The following is a 14,553-nucleotide window of genomic DNA, read 5'->3' on the forward strand; positions in this document are numbered from 1 at the left end:
TCGCAAGTATGAAAAACGGAGAGTTGAGAAAGGAGGTAAGGAAAGAGGAGTGAGAAAATCAGTTAATCGCAATTTTAGGAAAACAAACTAATAGTCATTTCCCCACAATTGTGAAATCCTGGGTTTCCAAGAACCACGTTTTCTTATATAAACGGGTTGGTCAGAGTAGCCAAACAAAAACTTATTCGATTAGATTGTTTACTAAATTGTATAGATTGCATTTTGTATACTGTACCTATACAAATAACTCGCAAGGTTAGATCAGTGAGTGTAAAGAACAAACGACAAGACAAACAGCTTGCAAAAGATTCGACAATAACATCTCAGTATTATAAGGTAAATCTTTTCAGGACCCGACAGTCATTTGCTATGCAAAGTCTACGACTTCATAGACACATAAACTCAGCTTGTATATATGGAACCTAATTAGGGGTGCGGTACAGCTTGCCGAAAACATGGAGTACGGCAACGACGGCAATAAACCCTATGCTCATGATCAGAACAGCATTTGGGGACATCTTGCGCCCAGCAGCCTCATCAGTATAGAACTGAAGCATTGTACTGGCGCCGCCACCACCTCCAGCAGCGGCAGCACCACTGGTGGTTCTACGTCTGCGCAAGCTTGCAGCTGCAGCTGCACTCCCTCTTGCAGGTGCATCGCCATTAGCCACCATCTTGTTTTATCTACCTACATGTAATAAGTACAAGGTTCGATCAGAAGGATTGTAGCACTAGTATCATAACAGACTAAAACATACATGGTGTTCCAAATGATCAAATGGCATCATCAGTAAGTTTGTTGGAGAAGTACACAGGTATATAGAAAATGAGCAAGCATAGTCATATGGCATCAGATGGTGTCTCGCTACATCTTCTGTTGACTAAGAGAAGGGTAAATACAGTGTTGCATCCAAATGCTATGAAAAATTAGTAGTAAAAGGTTACCTACAATATGGAACCAAAACGAAAATGTTGCTCAGAGTCGTACTGAATTTTGTCGAATCCGATAATTTTGTAAGAATAAAATACTGAATTTTTTTATCAACAAATTGTGTTATGTGTTGTCAGAACAAACGACTGAATTTGTTCAACAGTTAACTGACACTTGTTCAGTGTGGGGCGACACAAAATCCAATTATCAATCATCAATACACCAGGGGAATTAGTTTACATCATCTATACGCCATTTTTAGTAAACTTTAGTGTCGTGACAGTAAAGGGAGGAACAAATTTGATAAGTACTCCCTCTGTAAATAAATATAAGAGCGTTTAGATAACTATAAAGTAGTGATCTAAGCGCTCTTATATTTCTTTACGGAGGGAGAACTATATATCTGATCAAAGTGCTGTACTCTCTTTCAATCTATAAGTAGGCTGTCTTCCGAGGTGCATCTTTAGATAACAACCATATTTTTCTTCCCAGTATAGGATTTTGTTTCAAAACAAAGATGCAGGATAGAACAATAATAATCAGCATATGCGTGAACAAGAGATGTTCAGTCGATTTTAAAATGGATCAATCTGAGGATGCTAGTTTCAGTCACACAAAAGTGCGCTCAGATCCTGTCAATAATTGCAGCCCTGTGAGTCTCCTCGTACGATATAATCTTAGAAAAAATGAAAAACTCATGAAGGTAAAAAAAAGTGAGCACACGCAGGCCTACGAGCCAATTGATCAGGTAAAGAAATAACACAAGCAGTGAAATTTGGATGCTAGCATGGTTCTTCGTATCAGGAATTCAAATATAGAAGGCGAAAATTATCTAACCATATATAAACGGGTCGCACTGACCGTACGCAACATAATAAATCTCCTACGCCCAATCTGAATCTACGAAACAACCCTTTAGAATCTGCGGATGAACACACGATCGAACATGGCGTGTCTGAGAAACACCGGCGGATCGGCACACCAACGAACCATCCATCGAACAGATCAAAGGAACCGAAATCGCATCAAGATTTCACCAAATCTGAAATCCCTAGGACGCAAGCCGAGGCGATCTAAACCACAAAGACAACAAGGTAACGCATCTTCTCTGGACACACGACGCGCAGGCGGGGAATCAATCCAGCATGGTGGTGATGAGATAGGAGGATTACGCGCGCGTACCTGATGAACACGGCCTCGCTGATCCTCCTCTCCTCTTGTCCGTCTGGCTTCCAAATCCAAACCTGGTGCGTGAAATTCGAGCGCGGAATGCTCTCCGTGATGCGTGCCCCTTATATCTATGCACGGGCTAGCCGCTTTCCGGGTCGGGTTGAGCCCAAAGTCCGCTCGCGGTGCGTGACGTGGCCCGCGCGATCTGATTGGACGATGCGCCTCCCCATTCGTCGATCTAGGCCGTTCGTTTGGTTACAGGTCTGAAGTCTTCCGCCCGCCCGCCCGGCAAAGTTGACATAGTTAATCTCGTCGAAAGTGTTAAAAATAAATAACCCTGGCGGTTATTACGGGATAATCCCCGCTTCCTACACATCGCGTACGGTACCAGGACTCCAGCGAAGTGTCACGGCAGTTCCTGAAACGGCGCCTCTAAGAGCGGTCGCATCCCTCCAAGACGTCTGTTCCCTATGTATATAAATGTACAATCATCATCAATAAAGTATAGTTTGATTCATTGTTGTCTCTCGATTTGCCTCTCGATTAGTTCCAACAGGCTATCAGCATGCTCTCCGGCGAGAGCGATTCCGACGAGAAGACAAGAAAAAAAGAGAAAAGGTGAGAAACGGAACCATGCCTCGAGTTCCAATGTCCCTGTTTCTTCGCCTCCTTCGCGTCAATGGCCGTGGCCACCGCTTCGTCGCTCGCCACCGCCGCCATGGTGTTGGCCGACACCGCCACTTCCAGCGTCATGTGCGCGACCTCCGCCGCTTCCGGCGTGGAGGTTGGAACCAGCGCCGTCAGAACCTCCGTCGCAACCACCGGCACGGCGCGGGGCCCTCGAACCAGCCCGTGCAGCCCGATGTGCCCGCCCGGCTTTTCGCCGGTCCGGCTGCACCAAGGCTCGAGGCCGATGGGGGCATCGATCCGGCACTGGTGGCTCCGCCGCCGCCGTTTTGGTGCTCAGCGCATGGATGGGTAGTTTGACCCGGTGGTAGCAGCGCCTCAGGAGGTTGGAACCGTCGGGGCCGCGCCGCTGCAGCATCAGACTCCAGCGGTTGTTGAGGCTGTCGGCGACGCACCGCTTCAGAGGTTGCCGACGGTTGCGCGCGTCCCGGGCGACGCTGCCACGCCGCTGTGCCTGCTGTCCCCGACTCCGGCCACCCACCCGCCCTTGCCGCGCGTGGAAGTTCGCCGCCGCCTCTTGGCCCTCGGCGTCCCACTGGCGTGCTTGCCGTCGAACGGCCACTCCGGCACGCGGAGCCCGCGGCGCTCGGGCTCCCATCTCCCCGGTGGTTCTTCATGTGAGGACGAGCGCGGCGGGAGTTTTGCTCGCCGCCAATGATGCGGCCGGCCGACCTGGTGTTCTCCGCCTGGTTGTGTCTTCGCGAGGATTGGGGATGAGTTGCATGGGATTTCTTTCCCTGGTCTCTCTCCTTATCCTTTAGATTGACTAGTATGACCGCCTTTACAAGGCCATGTGCATCGGCAGGGAATCATGGCACCAACAGTACCGTGGCTGTTTGTTTATTTGCTATTTGCTTGATCTCTACACTAGTAATCCAGTACTAGTTCAGCTTATCAGCAACTTAGTTGTATAACAGTAGTTCTAGCAGTATTTAGTCTGTTCTAGACCTGTTTATTATTTTTCTGTCGAGTACAATGTATGTATTTCAGAATTCATCAGCGATGTAATATATTTCCACGTTTGTCACGTGTAGAGATTAATTACATCTGTTATTTGTAATTGAGAATTTTTTTCTCTTGCAAAGATAAATTCGTACCTCTAGAGTACTTATTTGCGATTGAGAACTTTCTTCTCTCGCAAAACAATCTCATTGCGAATGAGATTAATTTTTTCTCGCAAAATATTTAATTCACCCTGCTGAATTATCTTACAACTTGATACAAGAACATCTCATTAAATTTGGAGAGAATTTCTTATTTGGCCTTTTCTTAAAATTTGCTTCCCTTTTTGGCCTAAAAAACATTTTCCTTTCCTTTTTGACACTTAAATTTTATTTTGTTCCCTATGTGACACTTCCGTCAGATTTGACTAGTAACAGTGTTAAGTCTGACATAAAAAGACATTTTTACCCCTAGTATAGTATATGACTAGATTATTCACATGCAAACAAAGAGGTAATGTGATATATTTTGTCGTGGTTGGATAAATAAAAAAATAGTAATACATGACTAATCATTAAAAAAAATTGCAGGGGACTAATAATATTATGATGAATGGAATAATAACTACCCATTCAGCCTCTACTGTAGACTGTAGTGTATAATTTTGTGCAGATTAATCTCGCGGGTGGTAGTTTAACCTCGATGGGTGATGTCCCTGAGCTGTGTTCACGCCTCAATTTGCTGCACAAGCTCACGCCTCCATTGAGTAAAATGTCTCCATCGAATCGTTTCAAAAAAATGTCTCCTCACTACCAATGTATACTAGTAGAGTGCCCGTGCGTTGCCACGGGCTTTTGAAATATTTTTGTTAAGTTATATAAACACAATGACTATTTAATTTCACATGCAGAGATAAGATAGCATAGAAATGTCGGTGCCTTGTCACGTGTCACGAAAATATTTTGCTGGAAATTATGTAAATATAATGCATGTCATTTCACATGTAGAAACAAAATAGCACGGGCACAATCGGGTATTTATTGTAGTCCAATTCATTTGCAATGTAAATTGATAAAAAATGATAAATCAACTATGTATACATAGAGTGATGATCCAACTAAAATTCTATTACAAATCAATGTCAAGTTGTTGCGCTTAAGAAATTGTACACGATTCTTTTATGGAAAGATATACAGAACGATGTGTTCTCGTTGATGGACATATACAGAGGGGTTACAACTTGCATTCCTAAAGCAGGTGACACAATTCTTCTATGGAAAGATATTTGGATCGATGACGAACCCCTTTCCAACAAGCTGCCACACATGTTCTCTTTCACGAGGGAGGAGGATATTTTTATAGTGTAATTCCAAGACAGACCACATGCTTCTGAAAACTTTGACCTCCCTACCGAGGCGCTGCAGGAATTACATGTCTGTAGAATCATATAAATGATCTCTACTTGGAACCAATGATGGCTGATGAATGGATTACTTGTTGGGGAGAAGTTCAGTTTCGGCCCAAGAAATTCACCAACTTCTTCAGAGAACTGCAGCCACCCGTATACATCACAATGATCTGGAAGACAAAGTGTATCATGAAACTTAAAGCGTTCGCCTGGCTGATGTTAATGGACAGAGTCAACGCAAGGGACATGCTCCACCGGAGACATTTTGATATTGCAGTCACTCATGTCTTTTCTGTAACACCACACCACTGGAAACGGACAAACACCTGTTTTTTGAGTGCATCTTCAGTGCGGTCTATTGGAACTCCATCAATATTCAATGGGACACCAACTTGGAGCTTCAGGAGATGTTTGATGCAGTGAAGTCTTCATGGCTACACCCATTGTTCAATGCAATCAATGTCCCGGCCGCCTGAAACATTTGGAAACAAAGGAACATATGTTACTTTGACAAGATTGTTGCATCCCTGTATGATTGGAAAAGAGCACTCAAAACTGACTTGGAAAATCTCAAATTCAGAGTTAAGCCCGAATTGGTCTCCTTTCTTGATAGCTTCATCCCAAACCTCTCTCTGTAAATCGTAGTTGCTTTCTTTTTATTTGCTTCTTGGCCATGTAATTATCCTGTACGGTACTTTATTTTGAGTAATATATAACAGTAGGAGACTCTTGTTGTTTTCAAGGCTAAAAAAAAAGAATTCTCGCACAATATCAGGAATATTGTTTTTAGCTTCATTCCCATGATATTTGAGTAAGTATAATAAAAACTGATGGTTGCAGCTAAAATACATATAACGTTGCATTTAAATGTCTTCATTGAAGCCCAAGAAATTGAGTTGGTAATCATCTAATCTCAATACGGATGTTTGGTTGTATACTAAATTCGTATTGGAAACACCTGGCCAATTCCATGCCGCTTTGGCTCCAACGCAAAGCTCGTTCCCACCATTCGGACGGATCCCACTCCGTTTTCCTCCTAATTGCCCATCTCCCACAAAACTTACCCCTTTGAGCCCCCAGTGACCAGGAAGGAGGCGGTGACGCAGGTCTGTTTCTCCCCCATTTGTACATCTCCTCCCCATACCCAGGCCCGATTGCTCCGCCCCCTCCCACATCCCTCTCAAAACAGGCTTTCGCCCCACTTTATAGATAAAGCAACAACCGAAGAAGTATAGACCGAATGATACATGATGGTGAGGTAGCCCTCTTCCAAAGCTGACCTGGGGAAATACGGCACACGCAGCACACACACAATTATGCTACCAACAAGTATCGGAATAACTAAACACCCTCACGCCACAACCTCATACACCTAAACTCCTCGACGACACCCCCAAGAGGGATAGCAGTGCAGAGCGTTGCCACTGTCGAGTCCACACCGGACAAAAGTCTTCACCCGAAGCCTTGACACGGAAAGAAGAACTACAATGACGTCTTCAAGAAGAGCACGACACCCTCGGGTGTCGCCGCCGTCGGCGCCAAGGCACAGAGCTTTTGTTAGGAACCTCACCCTTTGCCATCACGAGGCCGCCAAAAGTAGTGCGGCGATGTCAGATCCCCAAATCCGGATCAAGACGCCACCCCACAGAGATAGAGGGCACGTCTGAGCTACCCGTGGCAACACCTCCCGTTGCCCACACAACCCGGGACGATAGCTACCACCACCGCAATGATGCTTGCTGAAGAGCAACCGCGTGGACCGCCATCCGGGGCCGCCACCCCGCCCACATCACAATGCACTCAACCACGGTAGGAAGAGCGACGACACTCCATCTACTCCTAGCCCGGCATCAGTCCTAGAGTCTAGGTAGGCGCCTAAACTGTAGGACACATCCACACCTGTGTCCCTAGCCAATACCTGATGGACTCGGGAGACACGATTCCGACAATGTCGACAGCCACCGGCGAGCCAGCCCCGAGCCCTTGGCCAGGCGAGCTCACGCAGCGCCATTTCCATGGGTCACCGGCGCCAATCCGCACACCGATGCAATGCTAACATGACCACCACAAACGAGCACCACCTGGACCATGCCTACCTCACCTACTCGGAGCAAAGTCTTCAACCTGTCTCGAGCCCAAAGCTGGCCCACCCGAGCATGAGCCCCATGTCGTCGCCATCCCCATAATGCGAGCAACCCAAGCGCCGCCAATTTTGACCCGGAGAAGGCATGGCACTACCACCACCTGCACCCCGCCACCGACAACAAACTGTTGCCGTCAAAGCAGCACGGTTGCACCGGCGACCCAACCCACACGGACCTTCACGTCACCAACAGAGCACCAAGCCACAACCATTCAGCCACAAATTCATTCCTCGACAAGGACAGAGTGTATGATGAAGACCCGGCGCGGTGCAAGATAGGACATCCACGCACAGAGACAAGTCTTGGTGGCCATTCCAACATGGCCAGCCGCTGCCTGGCCGACGTCGCCGAAGGGGCAGCCGCCGCCACCCGCCATATCTGGCAATTCTAGATACGGGCGAGCCAGGGTACCAAGCGCCTAGGCGAGGCACGTCAACAGCGCAACCGCAAGACACCCTCCAACCAAGCCCACGCCGCCTCCCACCCCTTCGACCATCGATGAGGACTGCCCGCTTCTTGCACCCAAGCCTATCCCACGGCGACGAGGACACCAGCGTGTGCGCCGCCACTCACCCTGGAACCCCCACACAGCCTGCGTGAACGCACACGTCACCGCAATCGCGCCCCACGCCAGCACCATGTCCCCGACAAGCGAGCACAACCCGTGCTACCAATCTCCAGCGAGGAGGAAGAGGGGCCTTGCCGCCCCGATGCTGCCCTAGCTTTGCTTGGCGGCGTCGGAGACCCTCCGGCGACGGCGAGGGTGGAGTGGAGGGAGGCGGCAAAGCTAGGTTTCACCCAGCCGTCGTCCACGGGAGCGATAGGGGTGAGAGGTAAGGGACTGGATCAGTTCCCATTTAATTATGTTTGTTTCTTATTTTGGAATAAAATCTGTATGTGTTTGTTTCGGTATAAAGATGGGGCTTTAATCTCAAGGTGTTTGATTCAGTATAAAGATGATTCAATCTTCTTGCTGATTATGACTAAAAGAGTAGCTTGGTTCTTATTTGGAAATAAAGCACAAACACCAGGTCATGTGCTACAATTACTTGACATTTATACATATATTAAGTTAAAGATGATTTGCATCTTTTTATGAGAAAAGAAATTTAGGCATTCATACAATACAAGGTAAGAAGACATTCAGAGTGTTAGTGAGAAAACAAGTGTCTTCCTCCAATAGCACAACATGGATAATTTTCACGTAATGTACCTTCATCATAACAAACTTTTTTTTAGCAAAGGTACAGGAGTAGGATCTGGATGGCCTTTAGACTGAAACAAACACCTTCAGATTAGCATCACACCTGTACTTGTGGGCACTCATTCAGGTAAACAGCATTGAGCTACTTTTAGCACATAAATTTGAGCGCCATTCAACTGTCATAATAAAAAATGTGTTGTAATCTAATTGCAGGCAAGGGTATCGCCAAACGATTTTGATTACCTTGGACACTTCTTCGGTACGGTGAACACAAGAAACAGCGAGAGTTCTGTTTCTCCTTGGCACAAGGCTTCCTTTCTTCACTGAGAATGAAAGGAAAGGAAGGAAGTCAATGTAAAAAAATATTCAGTGGCATATAAGAAAGCAATAAAAATAAAGATCAGAACATCCTGTACCCTGAAGTAAAGTAATCTCCCTTCTACAAGATACTAATGGCTACCAGATTGAAAATCAATTCTCGCACGCAGCTATAATTAGCAAGAAATTTCAATTTTAAGAAGATGGCTGAGTAGATCACTACACATGTTGGTTGTCAGATGTATAGGTACGACTTAACAGGATTATAACGAGTTATATCTTAAATTATAGTACAATAAACAGTGCCATTAGAAAACATCACACATCACAGATTAAGCTCTTCCAATCCGAAATACCTTTTAGCTGTTTGCTTTGTATCTAAAACTCTGTACGTGATATATGAATACATAACTGAACATGTACCGTTGTGAATAAAAAAACAACGAACAGTATCTGCTTCTAAAAGTACAAAATTTAACAAAAAAAAATCCTGATTTTATTGAAGATTTATTTAGAGCTACCTTCTAGGCAGTGCTTTCAAAAATCAAAAACGGTCCCCACTAAAATTTGAATAACATAGATTTAATTTTTCTCTCATCAAGTTAAATCGGTAGGCACACAAACCACATTGTAAATTCTAGAAATAGTTATACTGCAACCAGTAAGCTAATAGTTTTAACTTTCTTGAACAACAAAATATGAATAATGAGAAGATACATATGTGGACACTGTTGGCACCACTCCCACCAATAGGCAGAATCGTAAGCAATGATGCGGCATTTGGCACTTTGAAGAACAATCCATATTGAAAGTGCTAATGTGAAAAACAGAGATATTTTCTAATGCCAACAAGAAATGAGCATGATGGAAAAGCAAGTTGTTTGCAAATCTATTTGGATCGATAAACTGTAAGTACAGACCGACACATTACGCTAATGCTGTTCTGAATCGAGTAGAAGAATTCCATGGTCCGAACTGCTCTGCATCACGTACGTACCAGTACTGCCAGCTGCTGAAACCATCCTTGAACACCATGAGGGGTCTGGATGTGCAATTCCATCAAAAAATGTTTATATGTCATCAATCAAATACAGTAGTTGATCGGCTAGAACAAGCATGGGAATAATGAATGGCTGGACATATATCTAATCCAGAGATCTTCAGCTGAAACATTGTTCAGCCGACAATCCAAATACATATGCTTGCAGCTACACATACATATCTTCTAATCCACCATAGTTCCACTTTTCTGACTATGTAATTACTAAGCCTCCAACCTTCTCTTATTTTATTTATTAGAACATGCCGATGTTACATTATTCTGAACATCCCATCTTTGATGAGACTGAAATTCAAAATAAGGTTATGTACATGTGTTTATACTTTATACTTCCAGCCTAAAATCGAAGAAAAAGCATGAACAAATGTCCGCAAATATCCAATGACAATAGAACTTGAACTGAATATTTCAAGTCCCCATTCAAAATTGCATCAGAAATCTCCTGGACATCACGTACGCATCAACATCACACATGCCTCAATGTGCTTTTTTTAACAGAAAAAAAAACACAAATACTTCTACGGTTCTACCTGTTGCGTCCATCGATTTCTAGAGCAGGCGACATAGTCCACAATCGTTCTTAAGGCCGATATTGCTGGACATACGGTGAGAGATCCTGAGCGCCACCAGGATCCATGGAGGATGACACGCTCTGCAGAGACAAGGAGCTGATGGAGCAGAGGGTAGGGGCCACAGTTGCCGTCATTGAAGCTTGGAGTAGAGAGAAAAAGGAGGGAAGGGAGAGGGGTGGGGATGCCCTAGCCCCTATAGTAGCATACCCTGCCCCGCGCAGGATGCTGTGGGAACTCCTCCTTCCTGTGTGTCACACGGCCGCCATAGTAGCTTGTTGGCATCGGATCTCAAGGGGGGGCAGGCAAGCGAGAGCATGGGAAGCGGCGGCGGTAGGATGAGAGGGAGAGGGAGATTGGATAGAGGAGCGAAACATCGCCATGGTCGTGGGGCGGGTGGGGTGCGGCTGACTCTCGCGAGATGGAAGAGCGGGGCTGAATCGGGAGGGGCAGGTGCGATGATTGCCGGGACGATTGGATCGGGAGGAGTAGGTTCAGGAGCGAGACATGGCAGGTTTGACCGGTTTTTCCACTCAAAATCGCTGGAAGGAGACGAGATCGTGCGAGGAAAAAATCGGCAGAAGGGGAGGATGTCGTGCGATGGGAAAGGACCGAAACGAGCGAACGAACCGACCTAAGTGCTGACACATTAGGAGTAGAAATTAGAAACAAAAGGCAAAGATCAATGCATTAGGAAAGTTAGGATTTATAATTGATTGGTAATGTGCTATCGTTTCTTACCCGTTTGTAACATGTCTAGTTAGGAAATTTTGAAAAGTTAGGAAAGTTTTCATTATGAGGATAAAAAAACCAACGTGAGAAGATATGATGATGGGAGATGGGACGAAAAAACCCAGACGAAAGTGATGAAACTATTTAACCAACTCGTCTATTAAGAATAAAGATACACGAATCAGTAGGATAGTCACGAGAGTATTTCGCTGAGATCGAATTGATCCGATCGATTAAGCGCTAGCTTTTACTGGTTCGCGTACGCATGTGAGGTGCCCGCTATATGTGCGTTCAGTGTTCAGGCAAAATCAATCAAGTTGCTAGCTTGCATGGTTCTTGTGCTAGCTTTGTACGTACTCGTGCGTGAGCAACTTAGTGCCGCGCTCTTGCGGTCGCGGATCAAGCTATGCAACGTGACTGGTCGGGCGCTGGTGCATATGAATACTTGAACGTGGAATCTCCAACGCGCAACACTTTCATACATTCATATTCACGCTCCTTCTCTCCCCTTTTTTGGTGACATATATTATTATCAGAGGTAAAATTGTTTTTGTACATCATAGTTAACACCGTCGGATGGAAAAATGGATGAAAGTGTCACGTAGGGAACAAAATGAAGTTTAAGTGTCAAAAAGGGAAAAAAGAAGTTTTTTGGGCCAAAAAAGGAACCAAATTTTAAGAAAGGGTCAAATAAGAAATTCTCTCTTAAATTTGAGGTGTATATAATTCAAGCTTTTTTACTTGAACATCAAGTTTGCAACATCATTACTATTCATTTATAATAGTGGTGTATTTCTGTTGAGTACGATGTATTCCGGAATGTATGTATCTCCATGTTCGCTACATGTCGAGATTAATACGTTTGTTTGCAATTGAGATTTTTAATTTCTTGCAAATACATATGCAAAATTCTTAGTGATTTCTTTAAAATTGATGTATTGAGATCCCGAGGGAGTGTGTAGATCTACTGCTTTGCAGATTATCACCACTACTGCTTAAGCCTACATTTTGTCAAATTTGACATTATGATTGCACAACATTGTGCACTCCCATGCATTTTACTAAGTCATGACATAAGGCATTAGGAGTGAGTATCTACTGATTTCATCAGATTATACTCCCTAGTGCTGCGAGATCTACTTCATTTTGGAGATTATTTTCAAGGTGTCATGCTTAGCAATTTGAGATTCACATTAATGGTTTCAAGATAACTTCTTAAAATATCCATTAATTTTACAACATTACCATGATGGTCTTCAATTTACTAATCATAAATTAACTATCTCTCGTAACCGATGGCTAGAGAATTTGAGGCACTCGCCCTCAATCGCCACCACTACCCTACCTGGGCATGGACATCATGATCACTCTTGTGTCTTGTGGAATAGTGTGTGCAATCCAAGACCACATGATTAACCTCTGGTCGGAATCACACCGCTAACAGAAAAATATTGTCTTATACATCATAAGGCATTATATCGATTCAGATCTCTGCATCTGATTATTCTGTATCAGCAATTCCTAGGATACAACAGACCTCAAGGGCAAATGTTTGGAGCTCACTTCAACCTTCAACCCGACATCACCAACAGTGACGGGACCCTATGGGCACGGAGAATATGATGGTTGAATATGACTCAACTAACATGTTTGAAGACTTCGTCTAGTCTCTCAATCTCCTGAGTGGTCAACATAATTTATGTCCATTTATGATGTTCTAATAAGAACATAAGTATTGTTGTCATCATATATTGTATATCACAATATATTGTATCAGCACTTTGTTACAAATACATTTGTATGTATTTTATATATCTGACAGTGATTTTCATATTGAGAATCTTCATGTCTATATATAGATTTCTACGGGAGTCAATCCGATGAAAAATGATATGTGCCTTGTGGACATATGCACCACAAACTCTATACTCAGGGAAGTCCAATGTTTCCACTCTCATTGAGAAAAAGGAGAAATTTTAAAATCGCTAGACGCGGTGAGGTATTTGTTGGCTCAACTCGAGTCATATTTACTATCTCTGTGGGTACCCGAGTAACATTGGGATGCTTTATTTCTTTCCAGGTTTAACTCGTACCCTACTAAACTATAGAGGTATCCGTCAAAATAGTTTCCATAGCAAAACTTATGATGACAACAAAGAAAAATATCTTCTCTTTACCATATGCAACGGATATGGCAAGCACATTCTCTATGTATCATCAGCATTGCACTACACATACTACAAAACCCGTAGCACATGTTGCGTACGAGATAGTTTTCCAGAGTGTCTTTTGCATGACAAACTTGGCATTCCTGCTTTGGTCATCATTGACATTGGGTTGAAACTATCAACAATTCCACTGGTTTATGATTGTTATGATGCTAAATTCTAATAACATTTGGATTTTATGTGCACTACAAGTGACACAGGGAAGCTAATTTTAAGGCTCGCACACCTTAAAGTCTACGCCGAACCACTCAGACTCCTTGAATGCATCAAGTCGAGGTAAGTGGCTCTTCCCAGCCATTGAGTAGACTATTCAGGTATCCATGGTTCTAAAAGACATATCTACATGATGGTCTTAAGTGTGTGCTTTATTCACACGAAACCATTGGCCATTATCCTGACATCGATTTCAAGCAAATTGAATGGATAACATTGCAGAATTCTCCTTGAGGGCCATCTCTATGGCTTTTGGATTGAAATTTAGCAATTTGTCCTAATGTGTAGACTCAAAATGGTTTGGTAGAATCCTATCCAAAGAGTTAAGCTCATTGCATTATCTTTACTTTGGAATTGCAACTTACCAACTTTACGTCGGAGTCATGCAGTTTTACACGCTCATGACAGAACTGCATAATATTATTCCCCACTATCTTTGATATGTGGATATCTACCAAGTATTTCCTATCTGCGGTAATTCGGTTGCATACCGATATCACCACCCGACATACATCATTGGCCCCTCAACATATAGTTGGGATCTATGTGAGGAATAACTGTATTTCCGTCAATACCTCAAGCCCCTCGCATGGGGAGTTATTCAAGGCCAGTATGCTGATTCAATGAGGAACATTTTCAAGCATTAGGGGGAGATTTCAAGTACCATAAAGAATGCCAGAAAATTAGTGAAATGTTCAACACATTTTCTGCCTCAAATCCACATACTCAAAGATCTGAATCATGCGTTCGGAAGATTTGCATCACATTGCAAATAACCTGCCAGATTCATTTACTGACTATAAAGGTGTCACACGATCCTATAATCCTGCAAAAATATGCCTGAAAGAGTGATGGTACCAACAAAATTCACTCCACTCCCTGTTCATAGCAACAAGGGGAGATGTATGGCAGAAGTACATCAGGATTCAGCTTCCCGCAAGCAAAGA

General features: G+C 43.9%; 2 protein-coding genes across 2 annotated transcripts; both read right to left on the reverse strand.

Moving 5' to 3' along the window:
- Nucleotides 1-306: 306 nt before the first annotated feature.
- Nucleotides 307-674, reverse strand: LOC125543852 (uncharacterized). Its single transcript, XM_087547075.1, has one exon. The coding sequence runs from the start codon at nt 672-674 to the stop codon at nt 423-425; it is 252 nt and encodes an 83-aa protein (XP_087403201.1). The 3' UTR covers nt 307-422.
- LOC125543849 (uncharacterized) lies at nt 307-10,989 on the reverse strand. The gene is made up of 7 exons (XM_048707333.2): nt 10,644-10,989; nt 10,395-10,516; nt 9,802-9,846; nt 8,730-8,804; nt 2,739-5,610; nt 2,114-2,569; nt 307-688 (listed from the first exon to the last, which is right to left on the reverse strand). The coding sequence occupies exons 1-5, from the start codon at nt 10,750-10,752 to the stop codon at nt 5,539-5,541; spliced, it is 423 nt and encodes a 140-aa protein (XP_048563290.1). The 5' UTR covers nt 10,753-10,989; the 3' UTR covers nt 307-688; nt 2,114-2,569; nt 2,739-5,538.
- Between the last annotated feature and the right edge of the window lie 3,564 nt (nt 10,990-14,553).

The sequence above is a fragment of the Triticum urartu genome, chromosome 3A (assembly GCF_056163025.1).
Source record: "Triticum urartu cultivar PI428250 chromosome 3A, HENAU_Tu73, whole genome shotgun sequence".
Classification (NCBI taxonomy): Eukaryota; Viridiplantae; Streptophyta; class Magnoliopsida; order Poales; family Poaceae; genus Triticum; species Triticum urartu.